This window comes from Silene latifolia, chromosome 1 (assembly GCF_048544455.1).
Source record: "Silene latifolia isolate original U9 population chromosome 1, ASM4854445v1, whole genome shotgun sequence".
In the NCBI taxonomy this organism is placed as follows: Eukaryota; Viridiplantae; Streptophyta; class Magnoliopsida; order Caryophyllales; family Caryophyllaceae; genus Silene; species Silene latifolia.
Window position 1 is genome coordinate 88,727,937 of NC_133526.1, and position 21,954 is coordinate 88,749,890.

At 34.8% G+C, this 21,954-nt stretch overlaps 2 protein-coding genes across 2 annotated transcripts; one reads left to right on the forward strand and one right to left on the reverse strand.

The window, feature by feature from the left end:
- The first annotated feature begins 513 nt into the window (after positions 1-513).
- LOC141607621 (outer envelope pore protein 16, chloroplastic-like) lies at positions 514-15,691 on the forward strand. The gene is made up of 6 exons (XM_074426972.1): positions 514-992; positions 1,120-1,171; positions 1,586-1,617; positions 1,972-2,005; positions 2,131-2,198; positions 15,375-15,691. Exons 1-6 carry the CDS (start codon positions 897-899, stop codon positions 15,513-15,515), a joined length of 423 nt encoding a protein of 140 aa, XP_074283073.1. The 5' UTR covers positions 514-896; the 3' UTR covers positions 15,516-15,691.
- A 401-nt stretch (positions 15,692-16,092) lies between these two features.
- LOC141607613 (uncharacterized protein C24B11.05) lies at positions 16,093-18,479 on the reverse strand. The gene is made up of 8 exons (XM_074426965.1): positions 18,391-18,479; positions 18,179-18,265; positions 17,887-17,952; positions 17,666-17,763; positions 17,269-17,394; positions 16,973-17,173; positions 16,763-16,828; positions 16,093-16,455 (listed from the first exon to the last, which is right to left on the reverse strand). The coding sequence occupies exons 2-8, from the start codon at positions 18,228-18,230 to the stop codon at positions 16,309-16,311; spliced, it is 756 nt and encodes a 251-aa protein (XP_074283066.1). The 5' UTR covers positions 18,231-18,265; positions 18,391-18,479; the 3' UTR covers positions 16,093-16,308.
- Positions 18,480-21,954: the final 3,475 nt, after the last annotated feature.

Sequence of the window (21,954 nt, forward strand, 5' to 3'; positions counted from 1 at the left end):
ATTGTGATGTGTATGTGTCAAATCAGATTGTTTAAGCCTCTTCATTCATAAAAAAATACATATTGGTTTTAGAGGACAATGCTAGTAATGATAATATAGTACGACGCCTTTTATGCAAGGGCAATTAATAGTTACAAGTTTGTCAATTGGTCTCCTTAAGACGGGTATATCCGCCCGTCTTAACAGTAAAACGGATTAAATACTACTCCCCTTTGTTTAGATAAGAAAATTGGCATCTAATCCCAGTGATCTCTCTCTTTTTTACCAGATTCCTGATGAAGCATGGAAAAGAGAGTTTATTATGAACCTCATTCATCCGCTCTTGTCTCGAGATGTGAACGTTTAATATGTTTGATTTTTAGACTCATCAGTATTTTTTCATGAAACATTTTCCATGAGTTTTTTGTTTAAGAATATTTTTATTTTGGACGCTTAATATTAATATGAATAATTTGGATTGTTCATTGGCTAATATTTTTTGTTATTTAATTTATGTTATAGTAAGTTCTAGTTAATGGAAAAAAAATGTGGAACTCTTTTTATAATTTAAAAAACAGCCTATTATGAAGAGAGAAAAAATTGGATATTGAAGCCATTCCAAATGTGAACCAAACACCATGTATGGCATATACAATCCATTACAAATCAAACCAAACAAGTGTTAAAAGTATGAGGTTCTAATTCCATTCCTTCCTGAATTCTCATCTCAATCCATTCCATTCCAAGATTTTGAACCAAACAACCCCTTAGAAAATTCAACCTGAACTAATAGCAGCCGTTGATTTTATTTAGCCTTGGTTGAACAGTTGGACAGTTGAACCGATTAACACATTGGCAATTTGGCACAACCCTGATAATTTGATCATTGATACCACACCCATTTTACTGACGAAAAAATGACAAAAAGCAGCTTTGGCAATGTTGGTTTGATCATTGACACTGGAAATCCATTATTGGATCATACAGTTGATGGCTTCGTTAAGATTAGCGTTGTATGCCTTACTTCCCTCTTTTTCATACTTCATTCTATAGATTTTCTGTCATTTCTTTCTTTCTATCAATTAAAGTTGACATTTTTACCTATTCTGTAATCTGGTCTTGTTTTTATGTTTTATATAGGTTGCTGCAGCCAGAGCTGGTGCTGAAGATGTATATTTCATGGCTAAACGAGGTTCCCATTTTATATTATTGCTCATTTTTGTAAGGTTTTAGCATTCATGTGTTTTTTTCCCCTCTTCAATAGTATATGGGGGTTTTTATATTTTTGCTTAATTAGATTCGTGCCTAAACGGTTTCGAATTATGACTCAAGTTAGCCTACCCCAAATCATTTTGGGACTACCGCTTTTTGTTGTTTTTGGGGATTCTAAAGTGAGAGATTTGGGATTTTAACATGTTATTTTGGCTGGTGGATTAGTGGAAATCTTCCAAAGTATTGACATTTCAGCTTATTATTACTACTTTTTACTGAGATTTCTGAAATCTTTGATGATTTCAGCTTATTATTATGAGTTTCTTAGAAATGTCGTCAGATAAATCTGCCAAGTGATAACCACATTTTAATTTTGTTTTGTCTTTTGGTGCAGGAAGTGTTTCAAGCAGTGGTGTTAAGCAATCGGTAACTTCGATATCCCTTCCTAAAGTAGTTAGGCATTTGCGACTTTAGTGATGATGTATTTGTGAGTGTTTGGTGTTGCCAATAGGGAGATTAAATCCAAATATGGAACGCTTTTTGTGTTTCTTACTTGCTTGAGTGATTGTGTTGACTTGGCGTGTGTGTACCTTGAATGTATAAAGTTTTAAATGGTCTAGATCTCATGGTATTGGGACTTAAGTACTTAACTACTTCTCGTTTCCTTGCATTGGCAAATGCATTCTAGTGGTTTTATCTTTTGACAGTGTAGCCAGTAAGTGATCATGCCTTGTTCAATGAGAACCTTTTGGTAATATGACCCGTTTTTTGTATTTTCAGTTGAAAAAGATGTGCAGTGAAGGAGCTTACTGGGGTAAGTGTACAAACTCTAATAACTGCAGCACAGTGCTCAGTGCATAGTCTTTAGTTGCTGTAGTGCTAGTGTCAAGTGTTTTAGGTTTCACGGACATGCTATATTGTTTAAACTGTATTATGCAGGAGCCATTGCTGGTGCTTATGTTGGTATGGAGTACGGGGTGGCCAAAATAAGTGGTACCCATGACTATGTAAGTGCTTTTATCCATTACACATCAGTAGTATTTAAAACCTTAGTATTGTGCACGTCTTTGGTTTAATGTAGTAAGTCACTCATTGTCATTTGTCGCTGCAACTTGCAGATCGTCTATGCGTGAAATGTGATATTCTGTCCCATTATTATCTTCTTGTTTTTTTTTCCCCGAGTTGTTACACTGATCTTCTTGCTTTCCTTTTTCAGTTTTAATATATCTCCTCTACGTCTGAAAAACTGAGTTCTACTTTATATTGATTTGTGACAAAATTCATTGAGCCGTTGCAACAATCTGTATGGAAACTGAAACCATACCTTTTCTGGTAATTTGCCTCTGTGTATGCTGTGCCCGTGATTCTTATATAATGTCCATCAGATAATACAGTTTTCATTTTCCGTGTCTCAGCACAAGTTTCTTTGTGAGTCACCCAGTCACAACCTCTTTGTGCTGAATTAACTTTGGGGATAAATTTGCTTACATCTAACCGTCCTCATCTGTCGTAGACGATTAGGCAATCTGTAAGTTATTGTGGTAATGTGTTGTTGTCCTTGCTTATGAGCTAAAAAGGTTTAATTCTATATCTAATTGTCTATATCTTACATGTTGGAAAATAAGGACTTACCTTAATGCGGAAGCGATCGAATCGTTATGTTCGCTAACTGCCCACTACCGTATATTGTACCTCCGGCGGCTACTAGAGTCCCTTTATATTTCCACGCCCCAAATTCCAAGTCACATAGATGGTAGACTAACTAAGAGATTTGTGAGTAACTTGTGTTACCTGTTGTATTGATTAAGTAGTATTCACCAAATGCCTAATTGGTGAATATATAACCTCACATAGAGGTATTTAGTGTGGAGAATTAATATACCCATTAATACACAATTTATTAAGGGGATTAATGGGAGAGAATTGGTAACAACCAATTTATGGTGGCCGTAACATAACTTGTAAAATTCAATACTCCCACTCGGCCACACAACCGAGTTAATACTCCCACTTGGCCACTAATCCAAGAAAATACTACACTTGGTCACAAAGCCAAGATAAGTTTTCTACTCTATCACAAAGATAGATAATTACACTTTCTTGGTACACAACCAAGTTTATGACAACACAACTCCAACATAAACAGTCTCTTAAGTTTCATACGGAAAATGGGGGGTGCGACCATAAAGTAACAAAGTAGCGTTATATTAAGTTACCATCAAACTAACATAACACTTTTACATTATCAACGCCCTAAATCATTCAAAAATCACCGTTAGCATACACACTCCCTATATGCTATCATAATCATTTAGTTATATACACAATATGACCCCTAGCCACGAAATTATGGTGAAGTTGAATTGATCATTCCTTAGACACTAATAATAATCCATCTCAACTTAACTGCTTTCCTAACATGATCCATTGAACCTTAATCTTTTAGGTCCTTAGTATTCATATTAAAGTAGCAACATCAAGAATTAACTTCATATCATAGCTCCAAGTCAAAGGGCATCGAACAAAGTTGGACAACATAGTCCATTGGATCACACTCTGACAAAGTAGGGAATCATCTGTCACTCCTAACGGTCGACTTACTAACACACAATATATGTGTCACAACATAACTCCCATACACAATCTCCAATCTCCAATCTCCAATCTCCAATCTCCAATCTCCAATCTCCAATCTCCAATCTGACACTTGTAATTCGGTTCAAAGCTTTAGTACGAAAACAGGGTGTCTTCTCATACTTCGACTACAAAAGTCTCATCTTAGACCTACCTACTAAGGCGGCTATATAACAAGTCAATATCTTTTGCATACAACTAGTGTACAAAGATAATCTCAACACTTACCAAGTGTTAACGTAACTCAGTCTCATCTTGCCCACTACACAAGTGATTAGGCAATCTAAAAGTTTGGTAATATCTTATGTGCCTTATTATGCAACAAATGCATATGAACCATTTCTGAAAGATACAAAATCTTTTATCCAAAAAAAGTCCATCATTAAACACATCCATACTCAACAAGATTAAAACTTTAGTTGACTCTTTCGCACAATTAGCTCAAAACATGAACTAATTAAGAACACATCTTATAAAATAATGCGCCAACCATCTTGTTAGTTAATATTACTTGATGACAACTCTTAGTCCCACACAAGAACTAATTTACTCTTACCACAAAGGTAAAAGTGAAAATCATTTGATAACATATCATTGTACGTGTAGAGGATTGATTAGGTAACAAATACTTACCAATCACAAATTGACGTTCAACCATGTACTAAACAAGGTACACATCAAAATGCCAACTACACCCGAATAAGAAACAATACTTAATTGTTTCTTACTTTTGAGCATAGGTTTAGACATAAAAACTTTATTTTTTTTCTAAATACCAATATGTCACCCATTAACAAAGAGAAACTTATTCTCTTATATAATTTTGACATAACCAAAATTATTTTACCCTATGTTACTCAGACACGGGAGAGGGGTATCGTATCCGATACGTATCGGTGTATCGGATACGCGATTGTGAAAATTTAATAATTCGGGGATACGGTCAAACACAAGTATCTTGACCAATTTTACAATACGGATACGACACCGCATCTCTAAATATTAAAGGAGATTTAATGCCACGTTTTTTTTTTTTTTCAAAAATCCTTCGAGAGGGAGTAACTTCTGAGTAGTGCAATAGAGACAAGTGTATGGCAAATAGGCGTAAGCAAGTTTAAATCAGAAAGTCAAAGAAAGAGAAAAGTAGAATTTTAAAATATCATTGGTAAAAGACCAAAACGCCCCCTTTAAATGAAAACCCCTAATTATTTGAGAGCCGCAATAGTTCACAAGTCACAACTTTTACAGTATCTCTCCTTCCATTTATGCGCCTCCACTCTTTCTCTTCGCCGGCGACTGTCCTCTACCTCAGGCGAAGTCCGACGATGTTATCTAGGATTGGATGATTATTTCTGAGAAAAGCAACAACCCAGGTAAGAGTGTCACATCATCTTCAATACAGTACCGGTGTCGTGTCCTTTTCCGGCGTACGTGGCACTTATCACGTGTTGTATTATGTATCGTATCGTATCGACACGTGATACGCCGGTGAGGTGCCGTGTCGGAGTATCTCTGATTTTACCATTCCAATTAAATCATCACACAAATGATTTATGAAATTTGAAATAAATATAGATCATTCAACATATGAATAAGCTTGAAGTACACAAATATCTATCATATTAATCATTTGAGACAAACTCAGATGAACAATCTATGCATATAGGCTTTTCTCGAGCAACTTAATACAAGAAAATAGTCTTTACATCCATTTGAAAACAAAATTCAAATAGATAATCAAAGCTTAGAAGAAATGGGAACAAATCCAAACATTTGAGAACATATCTCAAAATAGTCTTAAACCTTATTGCCATAACCGTATCATTCATTGTCACAATGTCTATCTACTCTCATAATAACAATCCATCCCCCTTATACTAAAAGAATAAGACTTCTCAAAAATTTTCACGCCTAAATGAATTTGGCTATAATTGGGCTTTTATTATATCATATTTGTAATTGGGCTTTTATTATATCATATCTGTAATTGGACTTTTATTATATCATATCTGTTATTGAGCTTTCATTATATTATATTTACATCTGGATTATACTGAACTTTCCCTATTAAATTTCAAATTGAGTTAACTATCAGTTTTATCATTATTATTTTCTTTAATGTTTCTATCTAAAATACCGCGCATTCGCGCGGGATCTATACTATTTCTTTATTACTTGCGAAAAAACTCCTTTACTAAAAGTGATATCTCCCACTTACTAAAAGTGGTTCAAAAAACGAATAGAAGGAGCAACTCCCACTATCCTCCATAATGAGCAAAACACTTGACACACAAGTTAATATTTGCTCATTAGTAAACAAACTCTCATCTTTACCTTGGATCAAGGAACTACTCCCACTATCCAAAACATAGAGAGAAGTTAAAACTATTTTTGGTGTCTCAACGGGGTTCACAAAAAGTTCTCCCACTCACCAATAGATAGTTCTGTATTATAACGAATACAATACATAAGTCTACTAGCCTTCGCCAACACTTAGAAACATATCCAAGTGAATAAATATTCTGGATCTCGTAAACACAAAGTTTGACAAATGTTAAGGTATGAATGATCAATCTATTACCTAAAACTTATTTAGAACGAGCAAAATTTCATTAAAACATATTTAAGGAATCCTCGTCTAAACCTAAGGAAGGAGAACTTATTGGTCAGCGTTAGACTTCACTTAACCATGTCAAGTGATGTAGAACTAGTTTAGACCCCGTGCATAAATGCACGATATTTAAAGTTTAATATTTTTTTTATAAAATTACTTATATAATATTGGTATCTTAAAGTTGTTTACATTTCTCATCATTGTATTTTGTTTTGATAAATAAAAGTTATAACTGAAAATTAGTTAAGAAAATTGAGTAATGAGTTAAAATGTATTTTAATGAAAATAATTTTATAGCATAAAGCTAATGAGTTTCAATTTTTTTTTGTCATGAAAGTAATAACAACAATTTCTAGTTTTGGTTTTATACGGAATATGAGTTAACTAACTTGTCATCTAATAATAGCATCAGTAAAAGATTTAGCAATTTATTGTTTTATATCAATTTTATTTTATTTTAATTAAAATATTATAACTTAGAGTTTAGTGAAAATAATATAATTTGATGAAAACATTAATTTTAATGAAAATATAATAGACGAATTAAATTGTAATTGTTAATTTCCTTATTTAGTGAATGAACATAATTATCTTTAGTTTCCTTTTTTGAGAATATGCATTTTGGCGGGAAAATGAGAGAGATCACCTATTCATTTAGTAAATAGGGGATTCCTCAACTAAAACAATCGCTTGTCTTATCAATTAGGAATTGTAAGATCTACGCACATATTTTTCCTCATTTACACTTTGAACATATCAAAGAGTTATTCAAAACCAACATATTTACTAAGAGTTCTGTCTCTAAGTTCAAAGACGGGTTTTCACTTTTATCATAAACTGCTTCAACATATCACACTTTATAAAATGACAAAATAATGGATACAAAACCCATTGTGTGAATCATCTCAAAAGAAGAGGAAAAATAATGGTCTCATGATGCTCCTTAACATTTAACTACCCACAATTAAAAATAAAAATAGATTGAAATATAAAAGTTAGAGACAATGAATATACATGTAAATGTAATCAAAGAGATGAATCAAATTAAAAAATAACACGGTGAACTTATATATGATGACCAAACACATAGCCATAACGAACTATTAACAAGAGGTTTAATAAGTAGAATCCGTAATTTCCAATAAACCAATTATTGAAAAATAACCACGCACTCCAAGTGCGTAGAGACTTAACAAATCAAAGTAGCACAAAGCCTCTTTGAATTATCCATCGACAAACAATGGATTAAACAACGAGTTATAAAAAATTCTCGCTCCGTTTCTAAATTCACAAACGACAAGAATTAGCGGCAGATGCAAGAAACAAACATATAACTTGAATTGATGGAGAAGGATGTCATTTGGCTCGAACCTAACATGAACCAAATTTATAGTATCTCCATGCTATTCTCTTGCCGACACTAAGTCTGACATATTAAACAATACCATATATTTGTACTCATAGTAAGAAAAAACTTAAAACCATTAACAATCATATCGAGGGACATTAGCGCCAAAAGGCACCCTTTTCCCGTCTCGATAAATTTTGAGACTTTTACTAAGGATTGAGCGTGTTGACTATGACCCATTAAGAGTTTTCTATTTTTTCTAATCCCAGAATCGGATGGCAAACAAATCGCCATGGAAAAAATAAATCCTCAAATACTCCGGGTCAAGACACATAATCTTGTACCCTACGTCAAAACGAATCTGACTTGCACATTAGTCTCACGCTACACAAGCGGTAAGACATGTCTCAAAACTAGTTAATAGGTTTACATACAAAATAACACAATTTTACATGCATAAAGTTTACTATATTTGAACAAATACCGGTAAAGAAAAACAAATTCTCACTATCCTACTCATTAGAAAGATATTTAACCTCGATCATATAATAATGATCACAATTTCTCAAATTGTGATTTTAATAAGCTTATCAGTCTAGTGATCAAAGTTCTAACCGCTTCACTACGGTGAACAAATCACCAAAAACACTTGTTGTCATACATAAGTATATGGATTAAGGCACAGTTCCAAATTAAATTATCAAAATTCCTTCATTTATATTGTTCGTTCAAAAATTTCGTTAAGCTCATAATCATCACAAACGCCATAAACGAGAAATTTCAACAATTTAATTAACTCTTAAGAATAAATGATACAAAATCATTAATCTTTAATAAACAACTAAACAAATTAGTCATTCACCCTTACAAATACCGCTAAACAAATTAGCATGTATAATAATATCACTTTGATATTAGACAAACACTATGCAAAACAAATTTGCATATCGTTAAAATAAAAAAAACTTGATCGTAACACATATGATAGTTTTAATGAGTTATTGATACACAACTAGTATGTATTCAATTCTTTCTCATCTCTCATGTAAAAACTAATTTTACATGTATCTTATTATATATCACTAAGATATAACGGAATCTTTTATGTAAAACGAATTTACATGTACAAGTATATCACGAAGATATAAATCCTTTCATAAAACAAATTTACGATTACTATTATATCACAAAGATACAAGTCTTCTATTATAAGTTATAAAGTCTCATGAACAACAAATGTCAATAAGAATTTTTTTTTATGTAATACAAAATTACACAATTTTCACAAGATAAAATAAACGAAACAGATTCGTAAATTCTAACTCTATCTTGCAAAACACAATATACAAATAATTATGAGTAGCTTATACTAAATCGAACTCATAGTCGAACATTAGCATTTCTCATACCCATAAATTTACTAGTCAAAATGCTGAAAATTTGTCGCTAAGACATCTAAAGTTTACATACAAGGAGAAACTTTACGTAAATTATAAAATATCACTAAGATATTTATCATTTACACGTAAAATAAATTTTATGAAACATATTCATAAAATACTATGATATAATTTAAACAACAACAACATCAGAGCCTTAATCCCAAAATGATTTGGGGCCGGCTGACATGAATCATCCTTTAGAACCGCCTATGGGTGAACACACACACCTCAAAAAGCGAATAGAAGAGGGAAAATGAAAAACAAAAGGGAGAGCGAAAAATGTAATGGAAAGTCAAGGTAAACTTACAGGTTTCAAAATCGAATTCCGTATTTCTTTTATAAAAACTTAAAATTTAAATAGAGAGAAAAGATTAAAACGATTTTGAAAACCGAAATAGAATTAAGGATCCGGAATGCCTTAAATGTAAACCAAGTAAAATATACTCCATCCTATTCTCCATTTTCTTCACTCTTTCCTAAAACGGATTATTCAGGTTTTCTTACCCTTTCCTTTTTTGGAAACTTTTAATCTTATTTTATTTATTCCTCTCTCCTATCACCAAACCCCACCCAACTCACAATTCCTTATTTAATTCCTAATTATTAATTTTTCTCTCTTATTACCAAACTCCACCCAACTCACAATTCCTTATTTTATTCCCCTCCTTAATTCTTGTGCCTCCAACAAAGGGGAAGAATATGGAGAATAGGAGGGAGTATAAGAAAGTGGTTGGTAAAAAAGTGTAATAAAGGAGAGAAGAACAAATAATTTAATTTTTAAATTAAATAAAAACACTAAATATGTCAAAAAAAAAAAAAGCTACAAAAAATCCACATGTATCATTTCCCTTCCTTGTGCCCTCTCCGTCACCATACTCTCCTCAAGCCTCAGAAATCTCATATCTTGCTCTATCACTCTCAAGTCTCAACCATGTCTGTCTCGGTCTTCCTCTACCTCTAGGGACCTTTTATGTTCTCCAAATCTCCAGCCTCCTAACTGGTGCGTGCATAGGTCTCCTTCTCACATGTCCAAACCATCTTAGTCGGTTTTCCATCATCTTGTCCTCTATTGGCGCCACTTTTACCTTTTCCCTAATCACCTCATTCCTTAGTCGATCTTTCCTTGTATGTCCGCACATCCATCTCAACATACGCATCTCCGCCACACTTATCTTTTGAATGTGACAATGTTTCACGGCCCAACACTCGGAACCGTAGAGTAAGGCAGGCCTAATTGCCGTGCGATAAAATTTTCCCTTTAATCTTTAGGGCATATCTCTATCGCATAAAAACCCAAAAACCCAAAAACCCTGAAGCGCTCTTCCATTTCAACCATCCCGCTTTAATTCTGTGAGCCACATCTCCGTCTAACTCCCCATCGTTTTGAATAATAGATCCTAGATATCTGAAGAAATCTGACCCATCAACAACATTCCCATCGAAAATAATACTCCCCGCCTCCGTCGATCTCAACCCCGCCACTTTAGTGAACTGACACCTCAAATACTCAGTCTTACTCCTGCTTAGCCTAAACCCACAGGTCTCTAAAGTCTGCCTCCACAATTCCAACTTTCTCTCCACCCCCTCTTTCGTCTCATCAATCAACACAATATCATCAGCAAATATCATACACCAAGGAATGTCGTCCTGAATATTCCTTGTCAACTCATCCATAACTATAGCAAAGAGAAAAAGACTAAGTGCGGAACCTTGATGCACCCCGATGGTAATGGGAAATTCTTCCGTTCTCCCAACATTAGTGCGAACACTTGCACTAGCCCCCTCATACATGTCCTTTATGAGGTCAATATATTTTCGAGACACACCCTTTCTCGCCAAAGCCCACCAAAGTACTTCTCTTGGTACCCTATCATATGCCTTTTCCAAGTCAATAAAAACCATATGCAAGTCCTTCTTGTCCCGGTGGTATTCCATCATCTGTCTCATGATAAAAATCGCATCCATAGTCGATCTTCCGGGCATAAATCCAAATTGGTTATCCGAAATGTCTACACATCTCCTAAGCCTTTGCTCGATTATCCGCTCCCATAACTTCATCGTATGACTCATAAGTTTAATTCTCCGATAATTGGAACACTCTTGAACATCACCTTTGTTCTTGTACAAAGGGACAAGAGTGCTTCTCCTCGAAGCTTATGGCATCTTGTTGCTCTTCCAAATCTTGTTGAAGAGCATGGTTACCCATTCGATCCCTTTCTCCCCGAAGCACCTCCAAACTTCTATGGGTATACCATCCGGTTCCTCTGCTTTCTTTGACCCCATCTTCCTTAACGCTTTTCGAACTTCACTCTTTTGTATTCTACGCACAAATTCCCGATTAGCCATGCTTGGTGTTACTTCTACATCCCCAAAACCTTGTTCCTGATGTCCATTGAATAAAGTATCAAAGTAAGAACTCTATCTAGCCTTTATTTCGGTATCCTGAACCAGAACCTTGTCGTCCATATCTTTCACACACCTAACTCTCCCAATATCTCTCGTCTTTCGGTCTCTTATGCGAGCCAGTTTATAGATATCTTTCTCTCCTTCTCTCGTGTCGAACCTGGCATACACTTCTTGGTTAACTTTTGCCCTCGCACCCCACCTTTTTAGCGGCTCGTCTAGCCTCCTTGTACTTTTCAAAGTTCTCATCACTCATGCATTTCCCCAAAACCTTATAGCATTCACGTTTTGTCTTTATCGCTTGTCTCACCTCATCGTTCCACCAAGATGTGTCCTTACTTGATGATCTATTCCCTTTAGATTCCCCTAACACCTCCCTCGCCAAATCCTTTACAACATGCTCCAATTTATCCCACGTTGCATCAATATCTTTCTCCTTGCAATCCGACCAAATATTGCTACTTCCAACCTTATCCAAAAACGCTTGTTGGTTTTCCCCTTGAAGCTTCCACCACTTGATTTGTGCCTCACCGATTATCTTTCTCTTCCTCAAGTCTCTCTTAACCCGAAAATCAAGCACCACTAGTCTATGTTGTGTTGCGGCACTTTCCCCATGACCTTGCAATCGGTGTACTCTTTCCTCCACACATTCCTTACCAAAAGGAAGTCAATTTGACTAACATTTCCTCCACTCCTTTAAGTCACCAAATGAGAATTGTCTTTTCTCGAACCAAGTGTTCATTACACCCAAGTCATATGCCAATGCAAAATCTAATGTCACTTTCCGCTTCATTTCTCTCTTCGAACCGAAAACCCCCATGAATGTTCTCGAAGCCAACTCGACTAGTACCCACATGCCCATTGAGGTCACCACCCATGATCAATTTCTCTCCAATAGGTACTCGTTCTACAACCTCTGGAACTTCCCAGAAGGCTCGTCGAAAAGAAGCATCCAAACCTACTTGAGGTGCGTAAGCACTTATAACCGTCACCCCCTCATCCCCGACTACAAGCTTAATGCTCATAATCCTATCACTCTTTCTTGATACTTCTACCACATCATCGATGTAATCTTTATCAATGACAATACCCACTCCATTACGACTTTTGTCTTTACCCGTGTACCAAAGCTTATAACCCCAAGGCGCTATCACCCTTGCTTTATCTCCGACCCACTTTGTCTCTTGTAGGCACCTCTTGTAGGCACATTATATGCACTCTCCTCCTTTTCATTACCTCCCCTACCTCAGCTAATCTCCCTGTCAAAGAGCAACATTCCAAGTACCAAAACGTAACCTACTACCCTCCCTAAAGTCATGTCCTGATTTCTTTACCCGCTCTTGACCATGCTTCCTAGATCCAAACCTATTTGACACCAAACCAATACTTCGAGGTGGCGCGCCGCTTTTGGGCGACGACCTAACAACCCTTGCATATTTTTCACTACACCCGGGTCTAGAAGATGTAGCGCACCCTTGCCTATTTGACACCACCCCCAGATACAAAGATGGCGCGTCGCTTCCGGGCGACGACTTAGCAACCCTCACATACTTTTCACTACACCCGGGTTTAGAAAGTGCAGCGCGTCGCTTCTGAGGAGACGCCCCAACGATGTTCAAATTTCGATTCATGTCCATAAAATGTGACTAAGTTTTTATGCTGGCTGCCACAGATCTACCGCAACCCTCCTCCTTTATCCGGGCTTGGGACGGGCAGTGAATGCCTGAAAACACTCACTGGCGGAGTTATGGTATAATTTAAAATCACTAAGAAATTAAATTATACAAATAAAACACATTTATATGATCCACACACTTGTATACATTTAAAACACATTTACATGATCAATACAAAATCTTACACGAAACATATTCATGTACTTATAAAGCTTGCTAAACTAATTAGCGAAAAAATGAATTTTATGACATATTCATAAAATGTTATAGGATATAATTAAAATCACAAAGATATTTATTATACATATAAAACATATTTATATGGACAAGACAAAATCGTATATGAAACATATTCATATAAAACAAATTTATGTGATCCATGCTAAAATTTTCATACGAAACATATTCATATGCTATAAATTTTAGCTAACCAATTTAGCACCATGTCGAGAGTTTATAGTTAAATAACTTTAATAAAAGAAATAAATAAAGATATTAAAACAGAACTCATTTCCATTTTAGATTCTAATCACCCTCTATCTTCACACAGAAGGATTATATGGCATCAATTACAATATCCATGAATAATATTTAAAAAAAAACAAGACATAAAATCTTGCCTCATTTTCTCCTTCTCCATTTCAGTTGAGAAAAAAACTTCATCCACAATGAATGCTAAGAAACACTAAGAAACAGAGCAGGGTTACCGGATTCGCAATTCATTCAATTCGCTTTCTTAATTCTAATTCGCGATTCGCTCAATTTAGCGAATTCAATTCAATTCGCTGGCGAATTACATTATTTTAAAATTCAGTAATTCGTCGAATCCAATTCGCAAAAGGATTATCCTTTTATATCAACAAAGCTAAAAAAAAATCATCTTCCCGTCAGAAATCAAAATCAAATTAAAGCTAAATCTACAAATCTACAATAGTGAATCAAATCATTGTGCTTGGCTTCAAAGTTCAAACTTCAAAATAACCAGGTATCTTGTCTATACTTTAATTTTTCCTGATTTTTTTTGGTTTTTAGCATAATCATATAATTCGCTCATCTTAGCGAATAATTCGCGAATTGGGACGAATTAAGATGAAAATGAATTGCGAATTAATTCGCAATTCGGAGGGGGACGAGCGAATTAGGTGACATGAACTAATCACGAATGCGGACAATTCACACAAGAGTGGGATAATAGATGACATGAACTAATCACGATTGGGGACAGTAGCAAAACACATTTGCTCTGATACCACTGTTGGAAAATAAGGACTTACCTTAATGCGGAAGCGATCGAATCGTTATGTTCGCTAACTGCCCACTAATGTATATTGTACCTCCGGCGGCTACTAGAGTCCCGGTATATTTCCACGCCCCAAATTCCAAGTCTAAGAGATTTGTGAGTAACTTGTGTTACCTGTTGTATGGATTAAGTAGTATTCACCAAATGCCCAAATGCCTAATTGGTGAATATATAACCTCACATAGAGGTATTTAGTGTGGAGAATTAATATACCCATTAATATACAATTTATTAAGGGGATTAATGGGAGAGAATTGTAACAACCAATTTATGGTGGCCGTAACATAACTTATAAAATTCAATATTACAAGTTGAAGCCTGAAGGGGACTTTTCCAATCGTTTATTAGGAAGATTTGTCATTTCGCCTATTACTTAGCCTAACCAAAACATGTTAATTGACCATTAGAGATACTCACACTAGTTATAAAACGGATTGAACTAATGGCTAAGAATCTAATAGAGCAGGACGCTCCCTCTCCGCAACATTTTATGTTGGTATTTATGGCTAATCATATGGAACACTTGAGAAACTCGTAGTAAATAGTAAATACTGACTTTTGCTGAACTTGAGAAACAGTAATATGAAGAGCTATGGCCTATGAATGTTATCTACTTTGCGTTACTGTGTATACTTCTTACGTTGAAATTTACAACCTGAACAAATGACTGTACTTTTAATATTTTATGAGAGAAACTACTTTGGATGTTATACAATTATTCTCATTTCACTTATGGCTCTACCGCTTTTTCCTTGACACTCACCAGAAAAATGCAATGATTAGTGGTGCGCTGACTGGGGCTCTAGTATCTGCTGTGTCCAAAGGTAATGCCGAGAAGATCTTTCTGACTGCTCTTACTGGAGGTGCAATTGCAACAGCTATCGGGGTTATTAACTATCTCAAATAAGTATGTTCACCTATAGTTGATGTGTTTTAAGGAAACTTGTACCACTGAAAAACTGAATCACTGATGAATTTCTTTAAGGAAACTTGTATTTCAAAGTAAATCTTTGATGTTATGCTGTACATCGCTACGGGCATTGTAACTAATGTTAATGACAAGACTCCCAAGATTTGTGATCATTTTGTGTCATTATTGACCCTCTTCTCCATTTAAATCATAAACTTCATTTTATGAAAATTTCAAACAAATCCATTGTTCGACCCTGTGTGTAAACAAGACATCGAGTGTCGTGATGTGTTTTCACATTGACAGTGCTTGATGACCAGGATTCACGTCTTTTTTCTACAGGGAATAATACGTTATGTCATCTAATTTTCTTATTGTAAGTCAAAATGTTTTGCTTACAAGTGCATCATTCATTACCAAGTTAAGTGATGTTGATCATAATCTAATTATATTTGCATCAGTGACTTGCGTACCCATATCTTATATCGCTGTTGCTTTCTGAAATGAATGTGACGACCACATTTAACTGCTCATTTGTTTTAAATGAATTTTTCAATTTATACCAGTTGTTTAATTTCCTCAATTTTGCGGTATTATTTTCTTAATCATTATTCTTTTAATCAGTTAGTCGACAACAATCGACCCTTATTATGTCGATTAATCCTTACAAACTTGGCCTTTCTTTTTCCAGTAATCTTCCCTATAAAGCCTTTGACAGAAATACATAGCACGCCACTTTTTTTTTTTTTTTTTTTTTTTTTTTTTTTTTTTTTTTTAATTTGGTCGGAAATTAAGCTAGGACAGCAGTTTCCACAGCTACAAGTTGTTCAAGCTGCTCCTTTGCTTCGGGTTCCCACAGCTCAGGAAGTGCTTCTTTCATGTTGTGAATACTACCCAGCGCATAGTCTGCCCCTGCTACCAAATCCGATCTTCCCACCTACATTTCAAATTTGCTGTTAAGTTAAACGGTACCCTTACACCTTGATTTAGCTCAATATGTGAATATGACTCGTATTGATCCTAAAGATCCATCGTTCGTTGCCCTTCAGATTCGATTAAATAAAGCAAAATTGATTATCAAACATACCCCTATGATTAAAAATTGCATAAATATTGACTAATAATTAAATTTGGTGCATTCTGATGTGAATATGTGATTCCTGAAAGTGATTGGTGACGTCAATTTGGCACCTTCATACTCTACAATTTATCATCACATGCAGAGGACAAGAAAGATTACTTACAATGACAGTGTGTAGACCAGCTTCTTTCCCACTTGCAATATTCCGGGTACTATCATCAAAGAATATCTGAGGAACAATTCTTCATATTGTTAGCTACGACATGTCATAGTTAAACGGTTTTTTTCTAACGTGTGCCTTAAGTCTGTTAGTCCAATTGTCACGAGTATCTAACAGGGTGGTGTCAAGAAATATGAATAAAGTAATCGTTACCGTTCTTTTAGGGTCTAAGTTCGCCATCTGCATAGCTGCCACAATGGCTTCCACAGAAGGTTTGCACAAGACCTGTGATTTTGAAATCGGATTATTTGATGGGTTGAGGGTCTCAAAGCATATAACACCTTCAAAACAATCTTCCAACCCGAGCTTCTTAAGGGAACGAACTACATGTGCCCTATCAGAGTTGGTGAATATCTGTGAAGAAAAAAGCTTACCTTATGTTAAAACCAAAATGAAATAGACGAGACAGATGACGGAGTCTTGTTATTAATTAAGACGATAAGACGTACAATTTTACGTTGAGGTGTAGAGAGCAAAATGTTCCTCAACAAGGGATCCGGTTTGAGATTTTCGTAAGGCAAACTTCCATGAACATATTCATGAAACTCGTCATAGTCAAACTCATAACCAAGCACCTGAAACATGCCATTTCCATTTTCAGTTGAATATTTATAATTACTCAAGCAAGTTTCTAAATTTGTTTCCGTTTGAATGTTCTTCAAGGAAAATGTTGGCTAATTTTGACATTTTTTAATCGGATTGGGCCATCGGCCCAAGTATATTGAACACTAATCTACCGTGTCACAATAAGCCTTTTAGGTTGACGGTTACTTGCTAACTTATCATCAGACCGTCTTATATAGACCTTTTAAGATATATACTTGATTATTTAATTGATAGTTTCACCTTGAGGCCAGCCATGGTTGTGCCATATTCCCTGTATAGCTCTAAACACATTGTTGGCACCTCTGTTTCATCTATATGCAAGTGTTCTAGCATGAATTCTGCCATGGACAAAAACAAACAGAATAAAAAAAAAATGTCAGTTTATTTTGACTGTTTTAATATTCATGTTTAATTATAAAAAAAAAGTATATTTAGACTATTTGATTGTTTCATATATATACCTTCTATCTTCTTCCGGCATGCTAAGTTGATCCCAGAGCTCAAAGGATATAATGTATCATCCAAATCTGAAATTAATTTATCTTATGTCATACTCCGTATAAATGAGTTGACGTTATACTGTAATACTGAATTCGAGTTCTCTTCTTTATTTGCAGGGAGTTAAATAATGCAAAAAAAAAATGGTGATACTGAAATTTAGCATCATCTGTAACACTTTTCAACGCTACTAAATGAGCAACAGCTAAAATTTTTGTGTTAATTTACTCAAAGATGAATACCCTTGCAACTTACCAAACAACAAACAATCGTACTTGGTGTCCTTGAAAGTCCTAGTAATATCCATTTTTCACAAGCTAAGGCAGTTAGCAAAAAAGTACTCTACACATACAAAGTTCAAAAACAATAACAACAAAGCGTTAGTCCCAAACTTATTCAATTTAACATAACTCGACTTACGAAAAAGAAAATTGTCATTATAAGTGAGGAATAAATAACAAAATTACCTGAAAATGTTGGTTGGCTACAAGCCTACAATGATGGAGAAACGAGTAGGTTTTGCTTGGATATTTATACAAGTTTTTGGCGGAACACATTACTCTGTAAATTAGAATATAATAAGAATAAGGTACATAAAATTATATTAGGCGTGAGGTAAAAACCTGACAAACGGCTCAACGGAGTCAGGTTTGGGTAGAGTCAGTTCAGGTTTGGGTTAATTTCGTGTTTGTAAATTTTGGGGGAGAGGGGATTTCCGGTTCAGGGTCAAATTTGGGTCTTGAGTTCGGGTATTCTGAGTCGGGTTTGGTAGGGTCAGTTCTGGTTGGGTTAATTTCGGGTTTGTAAGGTTCGAAGAGAGAGGGATTTCCGGTTCAGGGTCAAACTCGGGTCTTGAGTTCGGGTTTTCCGAGTCGGATCAATTTTGTCGAGTAAGGAGCGAATAACATGTGAATATAATTAGGGTTTTTCTAATATGTGCCCTTAGGACACATGATAATAAGTTAAATAGGGGAAGATTTTCAAGATTATTACACTAATTATGGTAAATATGAGTTTCAACTCTAACTTATCATGAAATATTCTCAACAATATTTCCCTAATTAGATTATTATCATGTGCCCTTATGGCACATGTTAGAAAATCTGAATTAGTTAAGTATATTTCCAACTTTGATTCCTGCCCTTATATTCATTGTTATGTCATCTTAATTTAATTTCAATTACTTGTCGTTTTCAATTATTCGAAATGATGTATGCCCGTATGACTTTGGTATATGCGTTATCCATGTGTATAATTTGTATTTTAGCAAATTATCATGAATATATTATAATTGGTGTTAGGGATAAGTGATGTATGACTTTGATTAGCAACATATCTAATTTTGATTCGTGCCAATAACCTTCTTCATCCTCAACTAAACTTATGGGACTATTTGATTTCAGTTACTTGTCGTTTTCAGTTATCCAATGTCTTGGACATAAACAACTAAAAAACCTTTAGAAAATTATTAGCCTAAATAAATTTCATTTTGTTTTCCATAATCAGTTAGTTGAACTGATACCAAATTCATAAAACATTAGTACTCTGTAATTACAAAACATATTTGTTTTACAATCTACGAGTACTTGTGTAATTTGTTAAGGTAGCTTATCCCAAGTTTTTGTGATTTGTCTATTTATAAACCGTTTTCACGGACGTTACTATTAATAAAAATAATGATATGCTTAATTGAGTTACTTACAAGTTACAATTAAGCATCATATCTTGCGGTTGATCTCTTTCTTTCCGAAAAAGCTAATTTTATTCTCGTTTTATACTATTTTGTATTCCATTAACTTTAGATGAAAAAATGTTATTGATATGTCGTTTTTTTAATGGATAAGTTTTTCTTATACAGAAGTACAAAACAAGATCCGTATTGAGAAGGTTTTAAACTAAGGACTAAAATTGAGGATTTCCAAATAATAGGTAGCAAAGTTTGCTAATAAAAAACTTGATGTAATGCGTCTATGTCATTGTTCCATTAGTTCACGTCTGTATTCTTGATGACTCTTATTAGTCTTATAGTTTTGTAATTTAAAGTTTGGTGTGAAAGCATGTCTTGGGCATTGATTCTTTAGATTCAAATCTGTATATCGATTTGCAATATTTAAAGCATTTTGAGAGAATCATGTAGATAGCATGCCTAATTATGAATGAAAAATGAGTTATTTAATGTGGTGGAATTTAGGAATCAATCTCACCTCACAATTTACAATAAGAACATTAAAACTTGGAGAGACGGTCTTTTAATAAGTTATTGAGATACCAGTCTTTCGTATCCTTTTATTTGTATTTCGTGACCCTTCTGTTGTTGATCGTGACATAGTAATTTCGCAGCTATTTAAATAATAAATGTAGTCATTTTATCTTTAATCATGATTTGTACCTATTTTATTACCTTTAGTACCACTTTTATCTAGGCCTCATTTGGTTGCCATACGGGAATTAATATCCCATGATTTTACAAAACACGTGAATTGGCCAATTCATGTGAATTGCCCAAAACTCGTTTGGTTGACATCCTGGAATTAAATTGACACAGGAGTTTCCAATTACCTAGGGAGGAGTAGGTAATTAAACTCCTCCATTATGGAAGAGTTGGGAATTCATGGGAAAAAGAAAATCTCATGATTTGGGGTAACCAAACATCCCTCATTTTTCCAAATCATGGGATTTTCCAATTCACTCATTTTTGAGAGGGCAACCAAACGAGACCTTAAAATTGTAAAATAATCTCTCGATAAGAATGTTATCACAAATTATTGAAAAACTAGTCCATTTTATAGTGTGACTGTGTGAAAGGGTTTATTTATTGAGACGTGCTAAATCCCGCACACAATTTTACTAAATTCCCGCATATTTTCCCGTCTTATTCCGAATTTACCCCTATCATTTCCTCACCCTAATTTCTCACTCTAACAAATGAAGAAATCAAAAACCAAAGAAAAAAAAACCTCCAGCAACAACTACCAACAACCCCTCCCGGCGTCCCCCACCCCTGCCATCGCCGAACACCCATCATTGCCCTATCCCCGCGCCGATCACCACTACCCGCCTCCATACCCGCGCCGACGACCCTTTGCCCACTATGTTCGTCACCTCGACTCAGACGCAATCATCATTCAATCTACCTTCAGCCGCGACGAAGGTGTTGGACAGACGGCGGGGTTGGGATGAAGTTGACGGCGAGGGAGCAGGAGGTCGCCGCTTAGGGCAGGCGGCCGGTGCTGGTGGGAATTGGGAAGGGTTATCGGGTTAGAAATTTTGGGTTTTTTTTTTTTTTTTAAATGAAGGGTAGTGGTGGAAAAAACAGGTAAAATGTGTTGGATTAAGTAAAATGGCGTGTAGGATTTAGCAATTGCGTATTTATTAATAAATAATCAATCTCACCTTTACAATAAGAATGTTATCGCAATGGTGATTTTTTTGCCTCGAGTTTGTCAATATATAAAAATTAAACTTTAGAAATAATTATTAAATTAAAATATTATATCTCTTAATATCAATATATCATTTTATGAACCATTTAACATTTGTTAATCCCTTTCAGAAGAGCTACCTAAAAGACGGTCCTCATAGATAGATGAGAAAAGCTTATATAAATTCAGAAGCCGCACTATTACTTACAGTATGTTTTTTTTGCTAAAGTAAAAAAATTATATTGATCCAAAATCAATCTATAACATTCTTGCGACAAAAACGGTAAAATAAAATCAATGATTTTCAAATTACTAGGAAGCAAATGTTCAAATTACTAGGAAGCAAACATAAAATAAAGGGTATTAAAGAAGAAACTCTCATCCAAAAAGAAAGTCACTTATCCCATCAAAAAATAAAATAATAAAATAAAATAATAAAACTTAGTCTTGTAAAGTAATCATCACATGGGAACAAGAGCCCCAAAACTAACCAAATCAGATTCCAGTAGAAAAGTTGCAGCCTGGCAGGTGCGTCTTAAAATAAACGGAGGGCTTGTGCAGCATAAGAAAATGAGGCCCTAAATATGAATGTATAAGGTTTTCTGGATA